Source organism: Equus asinus, chromosome 2 (assembly GCF_041296235.1).
Source record: "Equus asinus isolate D_3611 breed Donkey chromosome 2, EquAss-T2T_v2, whole genome shotgun sequence".
NCBI lineage: Eukaryota > Metazoa > Chordata > Mammalia > Perissodactyla > Equidae > Equus > Equus asinus.
The window spans coordinates 19,373,070-19,394,633 of record NC_091791.1 but is presented as its reverse complement, the minus strand read 5'-3'; the positions used below and the strand labels follow the sequence as shown (position 1 = coordinate 19,394,633).

General features: G+C 41.8%; 1 protein-coding gene across 1 annotated transcript in view; it reads right to left on the bottom strand.

The window, feature by feature from the left end:
• Nucleotides 1–21,564, bottom strand: part of LOC106837558 (guanylate cyclase 2G-like) — a 126,821-nt gene that overhangs the window by 75,289 nt on the left and 29,968 nt on the right. The window contains 8 exon segments of the mRNA XM_070519210.1: nt 1,960–2,065; nt 3,294–3,385; nt 4,652–4,750; nt 5,926–6,100; nt 7,844–8,036; nt 8,937–9,077; nt 10,079–10,188; nt 10,190–10,259. Coding sequence (XP_070375311.1) covers nt 1,961–2,065; nt 3,294–3,385; nt 4,652–4,750; nt 5,926–6,100; nt 7,844–8,036; nt 8,937–9,077; nt 10,079–10,188; nt 10,190–10,259 — 985 coding nt within the window. The 3' untranslated portion in view covers nt 1,960.

Here is a 21,564-nt window from a genome sequence, read left to right as displayed (position 1 = left end):
AAATACAAAGATGGGATAATAACAGACGATCTCCATATCCCACCCCATCCCTACATCTGTGTATCATTTTCTAAGGCTTTTTAAATGTAACAATATCGGATTGCTTAGTTATGTCTACACTTTCATACATACCTCTATTAGTTCTTAATATACTGCATTACTACTATATATGCTGCCTCCCTCCAACTAAATGGAGAGCTAAAGATTAAGGAAAGTTTCATGTTTTCTTCTGTCCCCCAATGTGGTACTTAGCACAGAGTAACTGCTTAATAAATGTTCCTTGTTCATGTCCATATGGATAAAGGATGAATAGATGGATGGATGGATGGATGGATGGACAGATGGATGGGAACTGGCCCCTCTCTCTAAGAGACCTCATAGCAGAGGTTGCCTTGTTCCCTTTAATGGTGGAATAAAGTGTTTCAGATCCAGAAGCCCAGATCCCCAACAAGAGAAGACATTATGAGACATGAGAAGATAAATTTTGGCCCATTGTCTCCATGCTAGGGTAGCAGAGGACACACCCCTGTCCCTTTCATATAAATGCCTTCTGCCTTCCTTATTTCTAAACATCAGTCAAAAGCTTTCAATCCTTGACACTGAAGGCCTGTGGAGAGGAGCAGAACCTACCATCAAGAAAATGGAATCATGTTATAGAAAATAAAGTCTGTGAAAATCCTAGAGTTTAGTCCCCCACCCTGGGCAGAAGAAAAGTCCAGCCGACAGAAGCACTTAGGAGCTTGGTGGAGATGAGACTGCAAAGCACTTCCCTTGGCTCCTATTTAGAGTCCCGCCTCCTGAAGAAAGGCAAGAACTCCACCAAACCTTCTGTAAAATTTGGTATTAAAGGCTCTCAACCCACCAAAACGTAGTTTATTTCCCTATTCAGAGCTCAACAATATCTCCACAAAGGCAGCTCACAGGTCAAGCGAAAAAGAAAACATTCTCATTGGTTTCCACTTCTTCAGTCATAGGAAATTCAACAGGAAAAGGTCTCAGACACGATATATCATTTAAATCACTCTGCCATATTCAGAAGCAACCACACGGAAGACAATCTGGATGCGAGGAGCCGCAAGAGATAAAGCAAGAAGTATTGTAAATGCATTAGCGGTTCAGTAAATCTATTAAACAACATGGGATCCTATTTGTGTAAAGAGGGAAATATTCATAGCAGAATGGATAGAGCTCATCTTTGCTGGACATTTAAAAAAAAAGTACTTCGTAACTGAATGAAAAATTCTATTTAAAATTCAAGCTTTGACTGCACCCTGTGCTCAGTGGATAGGAAAAAATATATACAATAAATTGAGAACAGGACATCATCCATTTGGAAGCTGCAGTGCTCAAAGGAAGTTAGAACCAGGGACCAGGCCTTCTGGTAACTAGACTGCAGGGGTCCTGTCTGCTTGGAACCCCCCGGGTCGGGTTGGCTTTCAGTGCTTGCTCAATCAAACCTTAAAGCTTCATCTCCTGAACACATTCTGGAGGTGCCTTCTCATATGCATTCCTATCTCCTTGCAGGCTCTTTAGCTGATAAGGAAATAAGCACTAAAGGTTAGGGAGCAGCCGCCTTGCACAGGAAGGTGGGGTGGGTGGAGCCTGTCGGCCCAGGCTTTGTTCTCCTGCTTTCCCCTCGCCCAGAATGAATTGGGTTCGCTGCAAATCGCAAGCTAATAGGCTGGAAATATCTGGCAGCCAAGGCAGGCTTACTGGCAGGTCTGGGAGCAACAGCCCAGCCCTGGCCCCCCAGGAAACGAGTTCACCACATCCAGCTCTTCCAGCTCCAAGTGTGCTTTGGGCCACAGAACTCAGAGTGGGAAGAGGAGGCCAGCTAGATGGCTCCCCCTACTGGGAGATTGACTCAACACCCTGGAAGTACATCCCCTACATGGTATATTTAACGCACCTCACAGACTTTCCTGAGACCCCACAGACATCTTCAGAAAAGACACTCACCTCAGAAGATCTCTGGGAATTTAGCTTCTTTCTCAGTAAATTCAGGGAGTGGAATAGTGAAGCCTGCTTTGCCTTTCAACCAGAAAGTTGTTTGTTCTCCTTTCCCCTGTGGGAGGGAAAGGAGAGCGATGGTGACTCAGAGGAGAGGCTGCCTGTGAGATGTGGCCTCTGAGCAGACGACTCAGTCTCCCGTGCTGCTTACTGAAAACGCTGTTTGTAGCCAGACCCGCAGCTAGGCAGGAGCTGCCTCAGTGAGGAAAAGGCCTCATTGTGGATGAAATCTTGATGACTCCCTTGGGCTTTGGTGATGAGCCTCGATGGACAGTCAGCAATGGCCTAGGGGTGAGGACCAGTGGGAGCTAAAGTTTGTTGCAAAGAAAATCTTTAAAAGATAGTAATGAAGCCTATTGGCTCTTACTATGAGTGGGGCACCAGGTGAAGCCCCTCACATGCACGTTCACATTTAATCCTCGCATCCACCCTTTGAGGGCAGTATTATCACCATTCCCATTTTACAGATGATAAAACCAAGCCCCCAAATCAGACAGCTAGTAAATAGGGGGACAGGATTCAAAGCTAGGGCTATACTGCTGCCTTCTAGAAAATTCTTCCTCTTTCCTGAAGTCAGTTGATCAAATACAGCAAGCCAGGAGCAGGCTCAGCAAATGAGGAGTTGATGCCACCCCCTCACCTTTCACTTCTCTCCCTGGACCCCACTCCCACCCAAACACCCAATATCTTAGTAACCACCCACCACTCCTACTGTGAAAATCTCCAAGATGTTGTTGAGAATATCTCAAGAGGAGCACCCCCCCCCCCAGCCCCAAAAGGGCAGTGTTTATCGGAAAGAAGATCATGGTAAGTTTCAGTAACAGACTGAAGACCAGGATGGAGAAGGCAGAAGGAAAGGGGAGAAATATTTAAATGTATAGAGATGAGGTCCTAGTACCCCCAAACCAGTGGGCTTCTGTCTCCCCTGTGAGCTTCATGATTCCTGGGCTTGTATTAGCTGTTACTTCGTGTGGGAGACGAGACTGGGGTATTCAAGGGGAGGCCGGGAGACCATTAGTGGCAAAGAGAAAGGAGGCATCCCATAAAGGGTTGGTCTAGGTGGGAGACAAGGTGTTTTCTGTCATAGATTCCATGTCTGACTCTTTGAGGGAACCGTACAGTCCTGTCTGAAGGAAGAAGACCTAGAAACACGAGCACCTCCCAATGGACCTTAGAGGTCTCCACACACCACAGCGTGGAGATTCGTTCATCTTGTCAAGTTCCTCAACACCTCCATCAGAGACCCCAATGGGGCAGGTGGGGTACAGTTTGCCAGGTCTTACCTTGACTGGAGTGGTGCCTCTCTTCTGCAGATCATACCCTCCCAGCGCCAGCAGGGCACCTGCAGTGCTCTGAGAGACGTGAATCCGGAGAGCTGCCATGAACCAGTCATTGCCTAGTTATCGCCTTGATCATGACTCTCACACAGGTGTCAGCGGGACAGGGGCTGCCGTGGAGGGGAATGTTGCACTGCTCAAAGTCTCTCATTAAGCAAATCACAGACAACCTCTCTGAAGTCTGGGACCCTTGGGCTGGGACCCCCAACCATCCAAGCATCACTCAGACACTCCTGGGTGCTGCTCAAGCTTTAATATACTCACTTTAGAATCAGAAGGCAGAACTGACTCCATATCCAAGTTGATACTCCTCATGGAGGGAAATCAGGTGGGCTCTTCAGGCTTCTTAGGATGATACCAGAGCCGAACGTATCACTGAAAATGTTGTTTGTAACCAGAACTGCAAACAGAGTCAGGTTTGGAGCCTACACAAGCAGTTCCACTTTCAAAATTTATCCTGAAAATCTTGATTTACAAGCTAAACGAGGGGTTAAAATCTGTGTTTGAGATGTGGTGGATTAAGTTAAACAATGACATAATCAGAGGGGGAAAACTTTTTTATGTGTTTTTATATATTGTGGGAAATTTACATATTCGAGAGAATGTTAACCTAAACTCTTTGAAACTTAAATCACTGAGTAATTATTTTTTCCAGCTGATAAATGTCTCAGCTGATAAATGGCATACATGTGTCTCGCAATAGTCAATGCAATAGAAATTACTGTAAAGCAAAATAGTATGATGTTCCCCGGAGTTCTCGGCCATTGATTTCTTTTGCATCACCAGAACCATTCTCTACATCAGGGAAGAGCAAATTACCACCCATGGGCCAATTCCACCCCACCACCTGTGTTTGCAAATAAAGTTTTATTGGAACATGGCCACACACATTCAGTTACATATTGTCTATGGCTGCTTTCACACTACAATTGCAGTTAAGTAGTTGTATCAGAGACAATGGCCTGCAAAGCCTAAAATATTTATTGTCTGGCCCTGGACAGAAAAAGTTTGCAAACTCCTGCTCTTCATTTAAATGATCTTATTGTATGTGCACCTGACTTCAGAATGGAAAGTCTTAGAAGGAGTAAGTCGTGTGTGTTTACACAGCTCCATAGAGAGAACAGTACAAAACCTTGTCTACAAAGCTTGTGATCAGTGTTGTCTCGAGTGGATAACGATCTTATTCTCCAAACGGAAAACTGTAGAAAATGCAAATGAGTCCTCTCAAAATACTCTCTGGTGAAAGAGAGCAGACTGGAGGGACAGCAAGACTGTGTTTGCAAAGTGCTATAAATGATACCCACGCAAACTGCTACTTTCCATTCCGGATGCCACATTCACAGTGTCTCCAAACAGACAGTATCTAGGCATGGTGACTCCCACCACGCCAGCCACCACAGGGCCTACAAAGGGAAGAACAGAAGGGCATACCCAGTCTGCATTTCCCAAGGACTAGACCCCATGATGCACATTAAGTGAACAAATGCAATTCAACAAACATTTGTCGAGTGCCTTCTTGGAGCAAAGCTTGGTAATCGATCCTAGGGTTTAATGAGGCAACCTATGGAACCCACAGACTTCTGGTGGGAAACAACATAATTAAACGTTACAGACTGAATGTTTGTGTGTCCCCCCCACCCCACCCCCAAATTCATATGTTCAAGCTCTCAACCCTCAAATAATGGTATTAGGAGGAGGGGCCTTTGGGAGGTAATTAGGTTCAGATGAGCTCATGAGGGTGGGGCCCTTATGCCAGCATTAGTGTCCTTATAAGAAGAGGAAGAGACACCAGAGCTCTCTCAATTTCTCCACCGTGTGAGGACACAACTGGAAGGCAGTCTTCTGCAGTACAGGAAGAGGGCCCTCACCAGAACCAGTCCATGCTGGCATCCTGATCTTGGACTTCCCAGCCTCCAGAACTGCGAGAAAATAAATATCTATTGTTTAAGCCACCTAGTCTATGGTATTTTGTTATAACAACTGAGCTAAGACAGAAATTAATGACAATGCTATTCATGTACTAGAGATGTAAACAAAACCACAGGGGCACAAATACGGGAGTAATTAATTCTGATTAGGGGTCAGGTTTTACTTTAGTTAAGCCTTGGAGGATAGGTAGGAGCAGGGCCAGCTACATAATTTGCAGGGCCCAGTGCAAAATGAAAATAAGGGACCCCTCATTCAAAAGTTATTAAGAATTTCAAGACAGTGATGGAAGAGAATTAAACCAAGTGCAGGTCACTTCTGCTCAGGTCACATGCCCATGAGTTTGACAAAAACAGAACAGATCAAAGGGCATTTGACGCAGAGGCATGGAGGAAAAGCAGCCCGATATAACTGCTCTGGTTTTTGGTCTCCTCCTTATTTTTGGTTCAACACCTTGAAGTCTTAGTGTGTCTATTATCAAGCAATCGGGCTAACTGGAAATACACATGCTAAGACAATTCAACCTTTTATTTCCCCTGGAGATGTTACCATCTATTTCAGGGTTCCTAAATCCTCCGACCTAGAACTTGAGCTCAGAATTACCTGCCGCCACACCTGGACCAGAAGGCCACCTGCCATCAGTGTTATCTACCTGTGTGGAGGCCAATTCGAAGCTTGAGCTTCTCTTCAGGCATGTGCCCAATCTGGAAGTGAATGTTGGCTCTGAGAAACTGCAAGGACATTGTGGCAATCTCGCCCACATGTTGGGTTCCATTGTGGATGGGAAGTCTACTAGCCACCATGTATGCATCTCCAATGGTTTCAACCTGAAAATAAAGCAACAAGGTGGCCTTGTGTCCTCCAGGAGGAAGGTCAGGAGTGGAGGCAGGCTCAGAGACCAAGGCCCCTCATTACTGACCCCTGCTTTGAGGCTTCATATACTGAGGGGTCACACTCCCTGACCTCTACTCCATCCAAGTGCCAGCCTTTCCTCAAGTTCCTGCTCTCGTCCTGGTTCTTCCACAAAGCCTTCCTTCCCTGAGCCCTTCTCCCCACTGTCACTGCTTCCTCCTCTGAAATCTGACAGTGGTGTGACCATATTTCCCAACCCAAGTTCAAAACCAGTTAGATAGGCAGCAGTGTACTGATGAGGTAAATTGCAAAGGATCACATGGATCAAGTAGAATCCATCTTATGGAACCTGAAATGTCTTCACCCCACACAAGGACTCTTATATACATTGTATACATATGTATATTTACACAAAATATATACATTTATACATATATATAAATGTATGTATCTGCCTGATCTGTCCTCTTCTCTCCCAATCCTCCTAATAAAATCAGCTTTCAGATCCTTCATTCACAACAGAGAATAAACGACAAGCGTAAACTTAAAGTTATAGTCCTTTCCAGATCCATTTGCATTCTAGCAGAATCCAAAGATACTGCGATAAAGGTGGAATTTCAGGCCTTAGCCAGGCAGTCGGAATACCCCTGTCTCCTGGTGACCCTGAAATTACAGACTCAACTAGTACACGAGTCTAAGTCTTCCTAGGGTACCTCTCTTCACCATGAGCACATCTTTTAGAAATACAAACTGATTTTAGCATTAGCTCATGCAAAACATAACTGAGAAGATAGCACTAAGAGGAAGTCCCAGAGGAGGTCCCCCCAAGCAGAGCCGGTCCTGTTTTGTTGGGTGTGTGTGATCTGCTCTTTGAGATATCCATGTCATCCTTTCTTTCACCCTCAGGGATAACCACTGAGGACCTGTCACTCAGGGACATGACCACACTGTCCCCCAAATGTCCCTGACCCTAGGGCCGTAGGGAGAGCCCTGCAATCACGGTCAGAGCTGGTGCACTTGAGGCTGCCTACCAGGCGTGTGTGAACATGGGTACTGTCCCAGGAGTCACCATCTGGCCCATCTGAAAAGTCAGAAAACACCTAAAGCAGCCGTCATCACCACCACCTGAACGAGGCCAAATTATTTGTTCTTGCTCTTCTCCCTCCAAAATCGTTTTGCACACTAGGTGACCACGTTCATACACCCCAGGGTAGCACCAGGCAGGCAGCTGTCTCACCTTTAGCCATGGGTCCCATAGTCTAAACTCAGGAGTCTGTCTTCACCTGAATTGCTAAGGATCACATTAACAGAAGTGGGACTCACACAAGATCCAAAGACAGCCTTTCAAGGAGAGCACATGGGAGCCTCTCTGTCTCTGAAGGAAATACGTTCAGGAGGCAACTGGCGGAATTAGCCAGTGGAAGGTCAAGGCCTCTTTTAGAAATGTGTTTACCACAAGATATAATAATGGAAGGAAACAGAGGGAACAACTGATGATTCTTGACAAGCACCTACTTCTTTGATTAATCAAGCTCTTTCCCAAGAAAACAAACAAGAATAAGATATTGAGTTTCTGTCATGAATCGAGATAGACTGCCAGCCTGAAATAGAGCCTTCCTCCTGGCTGACGTCTAGGGCTGCGTTCATCCTCACTCACGCCCGGAGACAGCCGACAAGGAACTCATGTTCCCTCACAACCCAGGAGCCAGGTGTCTCACCTTATATACATCATAAGTTTTAATGATGTGATCGAATAAACTGTACAGGTCATTAAGGAGCTTTACAACTTGCAAGGGGGAGCTGAGAGAACACAGTTTTGTGAATCCAACAATGTCAGAGAAAAAGATTGTCACGGACTTAAAATTTTCTGGTTCCACGGAACTTCCAGCTCTGAGCTGTTCTCCAGTGAAGCTGAAATCAGAGAACAGGATCATTTTTGAACAGTACCTTATTCATCTTTCTCCTGTAGACCCCTACAAAGTCACCCTGTAGATGCTTTTGCTTCAATGAGTTGGGTTTTCAGTTGACAAAATCCATTGTCTAGAGGGATTCTTTTGACACCCATTTCTTCACCTGCATTTTCTCTAAAGAGATATTTTAATTGGTGGGTATGAATTGGGGGAGGCGGGACGGGCAGGTCACAGAAACATCTTTACAGAAAGGATTTTCTCCCTAAAGGCACTTCGTTGTCTCCTATTGGTTATAGAGTTTGATTGTAAAGACTCGATCTGCAGAAGTGTAAGCAAATATAAGCATTCACTAATGCACAAATTAATATTTTGCTTCTATCAAACAATCTTGCATTAACACGTTCAAATCCCCAACCCAGCTTCTTTGTCGAGACACACAAGAAAGGTGCGGGATTTTAACAGCCGATGCTTCTGCCAAGTGCTTAGAGAATGCAAAGGTGAAAGCAGAGGCAAAAATGAAGCAAGTTTTGGATCTGAAGTCATGGGTATATATTGTATCGTGCAAAGGCTTTGGACGTACAATCTGAAATACTGGGAAGTTAGCAATTCATCAGACTCATGAAACTAGAGCGCCATCTAGTGGTTCCTTTCTTATTGCTGAATCCACCATCTTCCATGCAAAAGACCTACACTCTATTCCTATGGATTCAAGGGCTTTTGCCTCTATCTCCCTTTATAGGGTGTGCCTAATTACACGCAAAATACTTGACCCATTTTAGAAGAAACTGATGTCCTCCTAGGAAAAGAACAAAGGAAATATTCTCTCCATGTGGGGCCTCCTTAGATAGTGATGCTGTTGCTTCCTGGGTTCCTTTGTCAAGGCCCCAGTGCTTTGGGATACCTGGGCAGCATTGTGGACAGAAGCTTATCCACCTTCCTCTTCTCTGCCATCAGCTAATTGGTCCTCTCTTCCACCACCTCCTCCAGGTGATTGGCATATGCTTCCAGCTTGCTCATCATATTGTCTAGTATGTTCACATGGCTTTAAAAGAATCCAGACATTAACATATTTTCCAAGAACTTTACGGCCTCAGTGGAGTACAACTTTCAACTATACATTCCAAGAAAACGTGCCTCACTCTTAAGGTTTCCTACTTAATTGTTGCCAATGGACAACAGTGAAATGACAAGGGCAATGGGGCCATGTGGCAGCATGGAGACTGCCCTTTACCAGCTCTTGATCTTGAGCTGCACCTTTCATTCCTCTGAGCCTCAGTTTCTTCATCAGGAAAAAGGGGATAATGATACATACCTTACAGTGTTGTTCTGAGGATTCAGGGAGACAATGGGTGCAAGGTGTCTAGGGCTGTGTCTGGCGCCCAGCGGGCACTCAACAAATAGTGGCCTTCACTGGCCTTCCCTCACTCTCCAACAATCTCTACACCACTGTCATGGTCAATCAAAAATGTAGATTTCAGAACAGTCATTTTTTTCTTTTCAGATGGCAACACCAGATGGTTTCTTTCTAGTTGACGGATGTCAGGGGCACGTCTCCATCATACAGGCTCTTGTTTTAGAAGGGTCTTCAGAAAAATCTCTTAAATTCCTCATTTTTCAGATGAGGAGACTGAGGTTCACATAGAAAATAGGCTTGCCTTAACATTGGAGGCCATATTTTCTGAGTAAAATGTCATGACTGATCCAAGACATACTATTTAAAACTATTTTGATATGGAAAACACAGAATATATTGCTTAGCAACATCTGGAACAGACAAAAGAAGATGATGGAAGTACTGATGTCTGATCCATTTTTATATCATTTATGAAATAAAAGGAGAATTTACCACTCTACTTCAACAGGCATGTAGTACAGTGCTTTGAATATGGTAGGCATTGAGTGAGTATATGATGAATAAATGAATGAATGGAGGAATAAATGAATGAGAGGAGTGAGCCACACAGAACCAATCACAGCCATATAGTTTTAAACTACCAGTGGTTAAATGATTAGGAGAAAATGTCTGTCACACATATAACTCACCCTTTGGGACAGGCTTCACGTAAAATTTCTTGATGGAAGCGAAAGTGGGCCTTTTCTCTGGAGACATCCCAACACGCCCTCACCATGACCACGATCTTTTTACTGCATGCACTTCTCCTCTGCCAGGGAAGGTCAAAGTGGAACTGATGCTGTGGGCTCTTTGATTTGGCTGATGATCTCTGAAATTCATTTTGAGTTTAGCTGGCCAAATTTCTGAACTTTATGCCATTTACTACACTTCATTTTAAACATATGTGCTCTTAAATTTGTAAATTGAGTTTTTAAGTAAATTAAACAGATTAGAATTTCAGAGAAATTTGAATATTTTAACAGAAATATTCTGAATCCTCCTGGAAAATGAAGAACCCTAACGTAAAACTTATAAGCACTTCCTAATTCATCTACTTTTAGATTAAGTTTTTTTCTAATAGAACTTTTCTTCAAGTAAAGCATATTTCTATGCGATTTCAGGAGTGTATAGCATCTGGTATTGGAAATCCCCAAAATGTGCTTTATGAAAGTTTGCATTCCATTTAATATGTTACATAAAAGTTACTTTAACAAATAATGAATGTTACCACCATGTTCTGCCTGTGTCCAACTTTGTAAACCCTACTTTCTTTCACGTCCTCATTGGCTTTTATGACATTCATTAAACATTCTGCTTCTGTAAAGGAAATATTTTGAGAACAATGTATACATGGTTGAGTACAAAAATACCCTGGGTGAAATAACATGGATCAATCTCAAGTACGTATTACTAAGTATAAGAAGCAAGTCTTGAGTGACATCAGCATCATGGCAGAGTGAGTTGCTCCCTTTGTCTCTCCCCTCTAAGTTGCAACAAGTTGGACATTCATTGACCAACAAAGGACTCCCTGCACAGCACACCAGAACGCCTGAGAGACCCATGCCTCTATACATCTGAACATGGGTGGACTGGACCTCCGGGAGGTAGTGGAACTAGGGGAGCAGCTCCCTCCACCTCCCCCAGTAGCCCCTCTCCCAAACAGAACCGGCACTTTGCAGTGGCAGCATTCTAAAACATGGATCCTCACACCAGCAAATAGATTAAAAAGCAAGACCCATCATTTTCAGGGGAAAACATGGCACTCACGGCTTAGCCTCTGCCAGCCACCCCCAGCAGTGGCTGGTGGTGCATTATGTCCTGAGGTGTTAGGACACACAGTGGTCCTGGCCACTCAGCCCCCTCGCTAGCCCCTGGAAGTTGTGCTGGTCTTTCCAGCAGTGGGGACAGCCTCCAAAACATGGATTCTCCTGGCTGGGGTGGCACGCTCTGACCTGAGGTTCCAAAAAGCACAATGGCACATGCCAGCAACCAGAGGCTGCAGGACCAATGACAACACCTACGTCTTAACCCCTGCCCCTCCCCTGGCAGTGGCAGGTGGTACCTGCAATCCGAGGCTTCGGAAACCTCTGCAGGACCCATGAACAAGCCCCCAGTGGTGACATGCTCAACACCAGCTCTACCAGCAGTGGGGGCTGCATACAAGACCCTGGGCCCCCAGCAGTGACAGAAACACCTGTGAACCTAGTGCCCCTGCAGCAGTGCTGCCAGCACCCCCAGACAACCCAGGAACATTAGCACAGGTAGTGCATGCGGCACAGTACCCGAGCCCATGGAGAGCCTGCAGAGAGCCAATGGAGGAACACAAGACCTAGGTGACCACAGAAGTAGCAGAAGTGCTCACAGCCTGGTGATCTTAGTGGTAACACCAGAGACTGCAGTGACATCATAAGCAACAGGGCACCAGCAACCTCAGAGGTACAAACAGCACAAGGAAGACACTGACAATGCCTCTAGCAGAGGTAGAGGAGGGTGGAAAGTGCAGCTCTCAAATACGACCAGAAGCAGCTCAAAACCAAAGTGATCAAAGCCTTACCCAAATAAGAAAGGTGGTTATTACCACAAATGTGCTGGCAGAGGATCAACTCATCAGATACCATGAAGAACTACAGTAACATGGTAGAACAGAAAGAAAATGGCAACTCTCTAGAAACCAAACTTGAAGTCACAGAAGATTCCAATCTAACTGACAGAGAATTCAAAATAGTGGCCATAAGGAAACTCAGAAAGACAGTTCAATGAGCTCAGGAATAAAATTAATGAACAGGAGGAGTACTTCACCAAGGAGATGGAAACTCCAAAAAACAAAAAACACCAAACAGAAATTCTGGAGATGAAGAATGCAATTAATGAGATGAAAAATAAAGTAGAAAGCATTGTAAATAGAGCAGGCCATGTGAAAGAAAGAATTCGTGAGTTCAAAGATACAAATCTAGAAATGATTCCGGTGGGAGAGGACAGAGAACTAAGATTTTCAAAAAATGAAGAGATTCTGGGGCTGGCCCAGTGGCATAGTGGTTAAGTTTGCACACTCCACTTCGGCGGCCTGGGGTTCACCAGTTCAGATCCTGGGCATGGACCTACACACTGCTTATCAAGCCATGCTGTGGCAGGCATCCTACACATAAAATAGAGGAAGATTGGCACAGATGTTAGCCCAGGGCCAAGCTTCCTCAGCAAAAAGAGGAGGATTAGCAGCAGATGTTAGCTCAGGACTAATCTTCCTCAAAAAAAATAAATAAATAAAAGAAGCAATTCTACAAGAAATATCTGACTCAATTAGGAAAAACAACATAAGGATAATGAGTATTCCAGAAGGAGAAGAGAGGGAGAAAGGAGCGGAGAGCTTAATCAAAGAAATAATAGCTGAGACCTTCCCAAATCTAGGTAAGGAACTGGATATACATGTATATGAAGCAAATATAACTCCTAATTATCTCAATGCAAAATGACCATCTCCAAGGCATATTATATTAAAACTGTCAAGAGTCAATGACAAAGAAGTAACATTAAGGGTGTCCAGAAAGAAAATAACTTACAAAGGACCCCATCCCCACCCCAAATCAGGCTACCAGTGGATTTCTAAGCGGAAACTCTAGGCTAGGAGAAAGTGGAATGATATATTCAAAATACTAAAAGACAAAAACTCTCAGCCAAGAATACTCTATCCAGCAAAGTTATCCTTCAGATATGATGGAGAAATAAAGACTGTCCTAGACAAACAAAAGCTGAGGGAGCCCATTGCCACTAGACTTGCCTTACAAGAAATGTTGAAAGGAGCCCTCCTACCTGAAACAAAAAGGCAAATGTTTACAGAGCTTTGAGCAAGGTGACAAATAGACAGACGGAATCAGAAAATTGCAACTCTATATCAGAATAGGTTAGTAAACACTTGGTTAAAACATAAAAATTAAAGGGAAAGAAAGCATCAAAAGTAACTATAACCACTTCAATTTGGTAACAAACTCACAACACAAAAAATGATAATTTGTGATGACAAAAACAGAAGAGGAAAAGGAAAAGGATGGAACCTGCATAGGCTAATGGAGATAAGATGCTATCAGCAGAAAAAGGACTATCTCAACTACAAGATCTTCTAAACAAACCTCATGGTAATCTGAAAACAAAAAATCAGAGCAGAGTCACAAATCATAAATAAACAGGAAACTGAGAAAAACATCACAGAAAACCACCAAACTGAAATGGCAGCCAGAAATACAGGAAAAGAAACAATGGAAATATAGAACAACCAGAAAGCAAAAGATGAAATGGAAGTATTAAGCCCTCATATATCAATATTCACTCTAAATGTATGTGGATTAAATTCACTAATCAAAAGACAGAGTGGTTGGATAGATTAAAAAACAAAACCCAACAATGTGCTGCCTCCAGGAAACACATCTCAGCTCTAAAGATGAACAAAGGTTCAGAGTGAAGGGATGGAAGATGATACACCAAGCAAATGGCAAGCAAAAGAAAGCAGGTGTAGCCATACTTATATCAGACAAAATAGACTTCAAGCCAAAAAAGATAGCCAGACACACACATGGACATTATATTATGACAAAAGAGGCATTTCACCAAGAAGACATAACAGTTATTTATATACATGCACCTAACATAGGCACACCAAAGAATATAAAGCAACTATTAACAGACCTAAAGGAAGAAACTGAGAGCAACACAATAATAGTAAGGGACTTTAATACCCCACTTACATCAACAGATATATCATCCAGACAGAAAGTCAACAAGGAAACAGTGACCTTAAATGAAATTCTAGACCAGGTGGACTTATTAGATAAATTTAGAACATTCCACCCCAAAGCAGCAGAATACACATTGTTTCCAAATGCACATGGGACATTCTCAAAGATAGACCATATGTTGGGAAACAAAACAAGCCTCAATAAATTTAAGAAGATTGAAATCATATCAAGCATCTTTTCTGACCACAATGGTATGAAACTAGAAACCAACAAGAAGAAAGCTGGAAAAGTCACAAATATGTGGAGACTAAGCAACATGCTACTGAACAACTATTGGATCAATGAAGAAGTCAAGGAGAAATCAAAAAACACCTGGAGACAAATGAAAAGAAAATACAATATACCAAAACTTACGGGATGCAGCAAAAGCTGTACTAAGAAGGAAGTATATAGCAATACAGGCCTACTTTAAGAAACAAGAAAAATCTCAAATAAACAATCTAACAGTATACCTAAAAGAACAAGAAAAATAAGAACAAACAAAGCCCAAAGTCAGTAGAGGAAAGGAAATAATAAAAAATCAGAGCAGAAATAAATGAAATGGCAACTAAAAAAACATAGAAACAATCAATGAAAGTAAGAGCTGGTTCTTTGAAAAGATAAACAAAATTGACAAACCCTTAGCTAGACACATTAAGAAAAAAAGAGAGAAGGCTCAAATAAATAAAATCAGAAATGAAAGAGGAGAAATTACAGCAGTTACCACAGAAATACAAAGGATTATAAGAGAATACTATAAAAAGCTACTCATCAACAAATCAGATAACCTAGAGGAAATGGATAAATTCTTAGAAACATACAACATCCCAAAACTGAATCAAGAAGAAATAGAGAATTCTGAATAGGCCAATCACAAGTAAAGACATTGAAACAATAATCAAAAACCTCCCAAAAAGCAAAAGTCCAGGACCAGATGACTTCTCTGGTGAATTCTACCAAACATTCAAAAACGATTTAATACCTATCCTTCTCAAACTCTTCCAAAAAATTGAAGAGGATGGGATGCTTACTAACTCATTTTATGAGGCCAGCATTACCCTGATACCAAAGCCAGGAAAGGACAACACAAAAAAGGAAAATTATAGACCAATATCACTGATGAACATAGAGGCAAAAATCCTCAACAAAATATTAGCAAATCAAATACAACAATACATTAAAAGGATCATACACCGTGATCAAGAGGGATTTATTCCAGGGATGCAGGAGTGGTTCAACATCTACAAATCAAACAATGTGATACACCACATTAACAAAATGAAGAATAAAAATCGCACTATCATCTCAATACATGCAGAGAAAGCATTTGACAAGATCCAGCACCCATTTATGATAAAAACTCTCAGTAAAATGAGTATAGAAGGAAAGTACCTTGACATAATAAAAGCCATATACGACAAACCCACAGCCAACATCATACTCAGTGGTGAAAAACCGAAAGCTATTCCTCTAAGAAAGGGAAAAAGATAAGGATTCTCATTCTTCAACATAGTATTGGAAGTCCTTGCCAGTGGAATCAGGCAAGAAAAAGAAATAAAAGGGATCCAAATTGGAAAGGAAGAAGTAAAACTGTCATTATTTGCAGATGACATGATTCTGTATATAGGAAACCCTAAAGAATCCACAAAAAGCTGTAAGAAATAATTAACAAATACAGTAAAGTTGCAAGGTACAAAATCAACATGCAAAAATCACTTGCAGGGGCCAACCCGGTGGCTGAGTGGTAAAGTTTGCGTGCTCCACTTCCACAGCCCTGGGTTTCACCTGTTTGGATCCTAGGTGCAGACATGGCACCACTCATCAAGCCATGCTGAGGTGGCATCCCACATAGCACAACCAGAAGCACTTACAACTAGAATATGCAACTATGTACTGGGGGACTTTGGGGAGAAGAAGAAAAAAAAGAAGATTGGCAGCAGATGTTAGCTCAGGTGCCAATCTTTAAAAAAAAAATCAGTTGCATTTCTATACACTCAAAATGAACTACCAGATAGAGAAATCAAGAATACAATCCCATTTACAATAAGAACAAACAGAACAAAATACCTAGGAATAAATTTAACCAAGGATATGAAGACTTATACACTGAAAGCTATAAGACACTATTGAAAGAAATTGAAGAAGACAAAGAAATGGAAAGATATTCTGTGCTCATGGATTGGAAGAATAAACACAGTTAAAATGTTCATATTACCCAAAGCAATCTACAGATTCAATACAACCCCAATCAGAATCTCAGTGACATTCTTCATGCAAATAGAACAAAGAATCTTAAAATTTATATGGAACAGCAAAAGACCTCAAATAGCCAAAGCAATCCTGAGAAAAAAGAACAAGGCTAGAAGTATCACACTCCATGGATTCAAATTATACTACAAAGCTGTAGTAACCAAAACAGCATGGTACTGGCACAAAAACAAACACACAGACCAATGGAACAGAATTGAGAGCCCAGAAATAAAACCACACATCTATGGACAGCTAATATTCAACAAGGAAGCCAAGAACATACAATGGAGGAAGGAAAGTCTCTTCAATAAATGATGTTGGGAAACCTGGACAGCCACATGGAAAAGAATGAAAGTGACCATTATCTCACACGATACACAAAAATTAATCAAAATGGATTAAATACTTGAATGTAAGACCTGAAACCATAAAACTCTTAGAAGAAAATATAAGCAGTACACTAGTTGACATCTGTTTTAGTCATATCTTTTCTTTTTTTTAGTATGCTTTTTGGTGCGGAAGATTGGCCCTGAGCTAACATCTGTTGCCTATCTTCTTCTCTTTTTTTCCTCCCCAAAGCCCCAGTACATAGTTGTATATCCTAGTTGTATGTCATTCTAGTTCTTCTGTGTGGAATGCTGCCATAGCATGGCTTGATGTGTGGTGTGTAGGTCCATGCCCAGGATCCAAACCACCAAACCCCAGGCCCCCAAGTGCAGTGCACAAACTTAACCACTTGGCCACGGGGCCAGACCCCAAGCAGTATCTTTTTGAATACCATGTCTCCTCAGGCAAAGGAAACAAAAGAAAAAATAAACAAGTGGGTGTACATCAAACTAAAAAGCTTCTGCATGGCAAAGGAAACCATCAATGAAATGAAAAAACAACCCACCAATTTGGAGAAAATATTTGCAAATCATATATCCGATAAGGGGTTAATTTCCAGAATATGTAATGAACTCATACAACACAACAACAGAAAACCAAACAACTCTACCAAAACATGGGCAGAAGATATGAACAGATATTTTTCTAAAGAAGCTATACAGATGGCCAACTGGCACATGAAAAGATGTTCAACATCACTAATTATTAGGGAAATGCAAATCAAAACTACAATGAGATATCACCTCACATCCATCAGAATGGTTATTATTAGAAAACAAGAAATAATGAGCGTTGGAGAGGATGTGGAGAAAAGGGAACCCCATATACTGCTGGTAGGAATGCAAACTGGTGCAGCCACTGGGGAAAACAGTATGGAGAATGCTCAAAAAATTAACAATAGAAGTACTATATGATCCATCTATTCCACTACTGGGTATTTATCCAAAGAACATGAAAACACTAATTTGAAAAGATATATGCACCCCTATGTTAATTGTAGCATTATTCACAATAGCCAAGCCTTGGAAGCTACATAAGTGCCCGTCAATGGATGAATGGATAAAGAAAATGTGGTATATATACATGGAATATTACTCAGCCATAAAAAGGAAGAAACCATGCCATTTGTGACAACATGGATGGACCTTGAGGGTATTATGCTAAGCTAAATAAGTCAGACAGAGGAAGACAAATACAGTATCATTTCACTCATATGTGGAAGATAAACAAACAAACACATACATACAGAGACAGATTGGTGATTACCAGAGGGGAACAGAGTGGGGGGACAGCAAGAGGGGTAAAGGGGCACGTATATATGGTGACAGATCGAAACTAGTCTTTTGGTGGTGAACACAGCGCAGTCTATACAGACGCCAAAATATAAGATGTACACCTGAAACTTGCACAATGTTATAAACCAATGTGACCTCAATAGAATAATTTTTTAAAGAAAGAAACCAGTCTGAAAAGGTTAAATACTGTATGATTCTGTTCATATGACATTCCAGAAAAGGCAAAATTATAGAGACAGAAAACAGATCAGAGGCTGCCAGAAGTTTGGGCAGGAGAAAGGGTTGAATAGATGAATAACCTGGGTTTTTTTTAGGGTGATGAAACTATTCTGTATGATACTGTTGTGCTGGATACATGACACCATGTATTTGCCAAAACCCATAGAACTTTACAGCATGAAGACAGAGCCTTAAGGAATGCGTATTTTAAAAAATATCAGTTGGGAGATTGGACGACCCAAAGATAGAATGCAGACAGTGACAAAAGAATGTAACTGTTTTACAAATGTATGACATAACCTCACTGAAAGGGATGGGGGGAAGTGCTGACTTGAGTGACTTCTGAAATGACTTGAGACTACAGGACTGAAGACAAAAGGAACTATTCATAATCACTACACTCTAGCTGGTAAAATTGCTTCTCATCGGGGTACAGATTGACAACTCGGAAACTGTTATATCCATATACTGGGATTGAACAAATAAGTAAATGATGGTGGATGGTGGGAGCCAGGATTCTCACTGTTGGAAAGGGAGGTTACAGACAAGCGATGGGAAGAGACTAGAATAAAGAAGCCATTTGGTAATGATGTCAGAGATGTCAGTATGAAACCATGTTTGGCTTACTACAGATATTGATGGGTAGATATAGATATAGACATATGTAAGCATACAGGTTATTATACACATGTATTTCCTCACTCTGCCCACTGAAAGGGCCTAGAAGCAACGCCAGCCCAGGGGCAAAGAGGGCACCCAGCATCCAGGTCTTGGTTTCTAATACCATTCTCCAATAACGGGAGCCAGGATTCCTTAGAGAAATGGCTGATTCTAGTACTGGGGCAGGGAAAATACAAGATGAGGCTGAAGTATCTTACATGACCAGCGAGCAAGGAAATACTAAACAAAACAAAACACAGCAACAGGTACATGTCAAAGGTACACAGAAGCCAAATGAAAGGGAATGGTCAAAGATGAAACAATGTGATAAAAAAAAAAAGTCGTATTAGATTATAATCCAAAGCATAAAATAAATATATAATATAACAAATATATAAATATAATAAATATAGGATATAAATGTGTAATAATATAATATAAATACAAGTATAATACAAATAACTGAATAAATAAATAAATGGGAGAGAACAGACAAATCTCCCATAGGGAAAAAATCCAAATAATTTTTGTAGATATTCCCCATTCAAGGCGGGGGAGCACAACTCCCCCCTCCTGAAGTGTGGGCTTCACATAGTGACTTTTTCTTTCTTTCTTTCTTTTTCTTTCTTTCTCTCTTTCTTTCTTTCTTGTCTCTCTCTCTCTCTTTCTTTTTTTCTTTCTCTCTCTCTCTTTCCTTCTTTCTTCCTTTCTTTCTTGTCTCTCTTTCTTTCTCTCTCTCTTTCTCTCTCTCTCTTTCTTTCTTTCTTCCTTTCTTGTCTCTCTCTCTCTTTCTTTCTCTCTCTCTTTCTTTCTTTCTTTCTCTCTCTCTCTTTCTTTCTTTCTTGTCTCTCTCTCTCTCTCTTTCTTTCTTTCTTCTTTTCTTCCTTTCTTTCCTTTCTTTCAGTGAGGAAGATTGTCCCTGAGCTTACACCTGTGCCAATCTTCCTCTAGTTTGTTTGTGGGACCACTGCAGCATGGCTTGATGAGTGGTATGTAGGTCTGTGCCCAGGATCCGGGCCTGTGAACTCCAGGCTGCCAAAGCAGAGCACGGGAACTTAACCACTATGCCACTGAGCCAGCCCTTGGTGACTTCTTTCTTAAGAGGATAGTGTGGGAAGGCGGAAATGAAGTGAACTTGACAGTGGAGAAACTGACGAACCTCAGCCAGGTGCTCAGGGTCAACACTGACAGTGACAGTCATGTTGACAATATCTACCTTTGATATGATGTGATGAATACGACAACTTAGTTCTGTAGCCTTCCTCCCCCAGACATAATCCTAGTCTAACCATGAGGGGAAAAAAAAATCAGACCAATCCCAAATGAGGGACATTCTACAAAATACCGAACCAGCACTCCTCAAAAGTATCGACATCACAAAAAATAAGGAAAGTCTGAGAAAACTTCCTACAGAAATGTAATGTGGTATCCTGGATGGGATACTGAGTCAGGAAAAGGACATTAGGTTAAAAACTAAGGAAATCTGAACAAAGTATGACCTTTAGTTAATAATAATAAAATACAGGTTACAAAACAGTATGTGAAATAGGATTTGTTTCTGCAAATGTATGTGCTTGTGTTTAAGTGTGCATTTTTAACTCCTGAAAAGAATCTGAAAGAATATACATTTTAAAAGTACCGTGGGCAGTTGGGTTTTACTTCCCAAATGAAGTTTAATTTGAGACGCGGGACAGCAATGGTTTTAACAGTATTGAGTGTCTGAAGAATTAGTACTGCGGCATCTTCTGCTTTCCTAATTTCACCTCTAAGAAATGCCATGAAAGAATCAGTAAAATGATATAAAACTTTGACAACAAATTAAACCATGAGTCTGCACCTGGAGAACACGGGTTTATTTCCTATTAATGCGTAACCAGCTATACTATTACCTAGCAACAGGTAACCATCCCTTAATCTTTTCTTTTCTTTTTTTTGGTGAGGAAGATTTGCCTTGAGTAACATCCATTGTCAATCCTCCCCCCTTTTCACTTGAGGAAGATGAGCTCTGAGCTAACATCTATGCCAATCTCCCTCTATTTTTTTTTTGTATGTGGGATGCCTCCACAGCATGGCTGATGAGTGGAGTGCGAAGATGGGCCACCAAAGTGGAGTGTGCAGAACTTTAATCACTCAACCACGGGACCAGCCCCTATCCTATAATCTTTAGTAGTCTACTGATCAGCCCCTATCCTATAATCTTTAGTAGTCTACTGATCACTCTAGCCTAATTGTTCTTTTTCTTTAGCATGCATCAGAACCGCCAGGGCGGGGGTGGCGTGGGGGGATGGGGCTTGTTAAAACACAGATTCTGGACTCATCCCCACAGTTTCCAATTCAGAAGGTCTGAACTGGGTCCTGAAAACTTGCAGTTTAACAAGTTCCCAAGTGGTGCTGATGCTGCTCGTCTAGGGACCCCACTAGACCAAACTTCTCAAACTGTGCATCCTCAACATCACCTGGGAACTTGATAGAAATGCAAATTCTCAGGGCTCACCCTAGACCTACTGATCCGAAACTCTGAGGGTGGGACCCAGCAATTTTGTGTTTTCACAAGCTTTC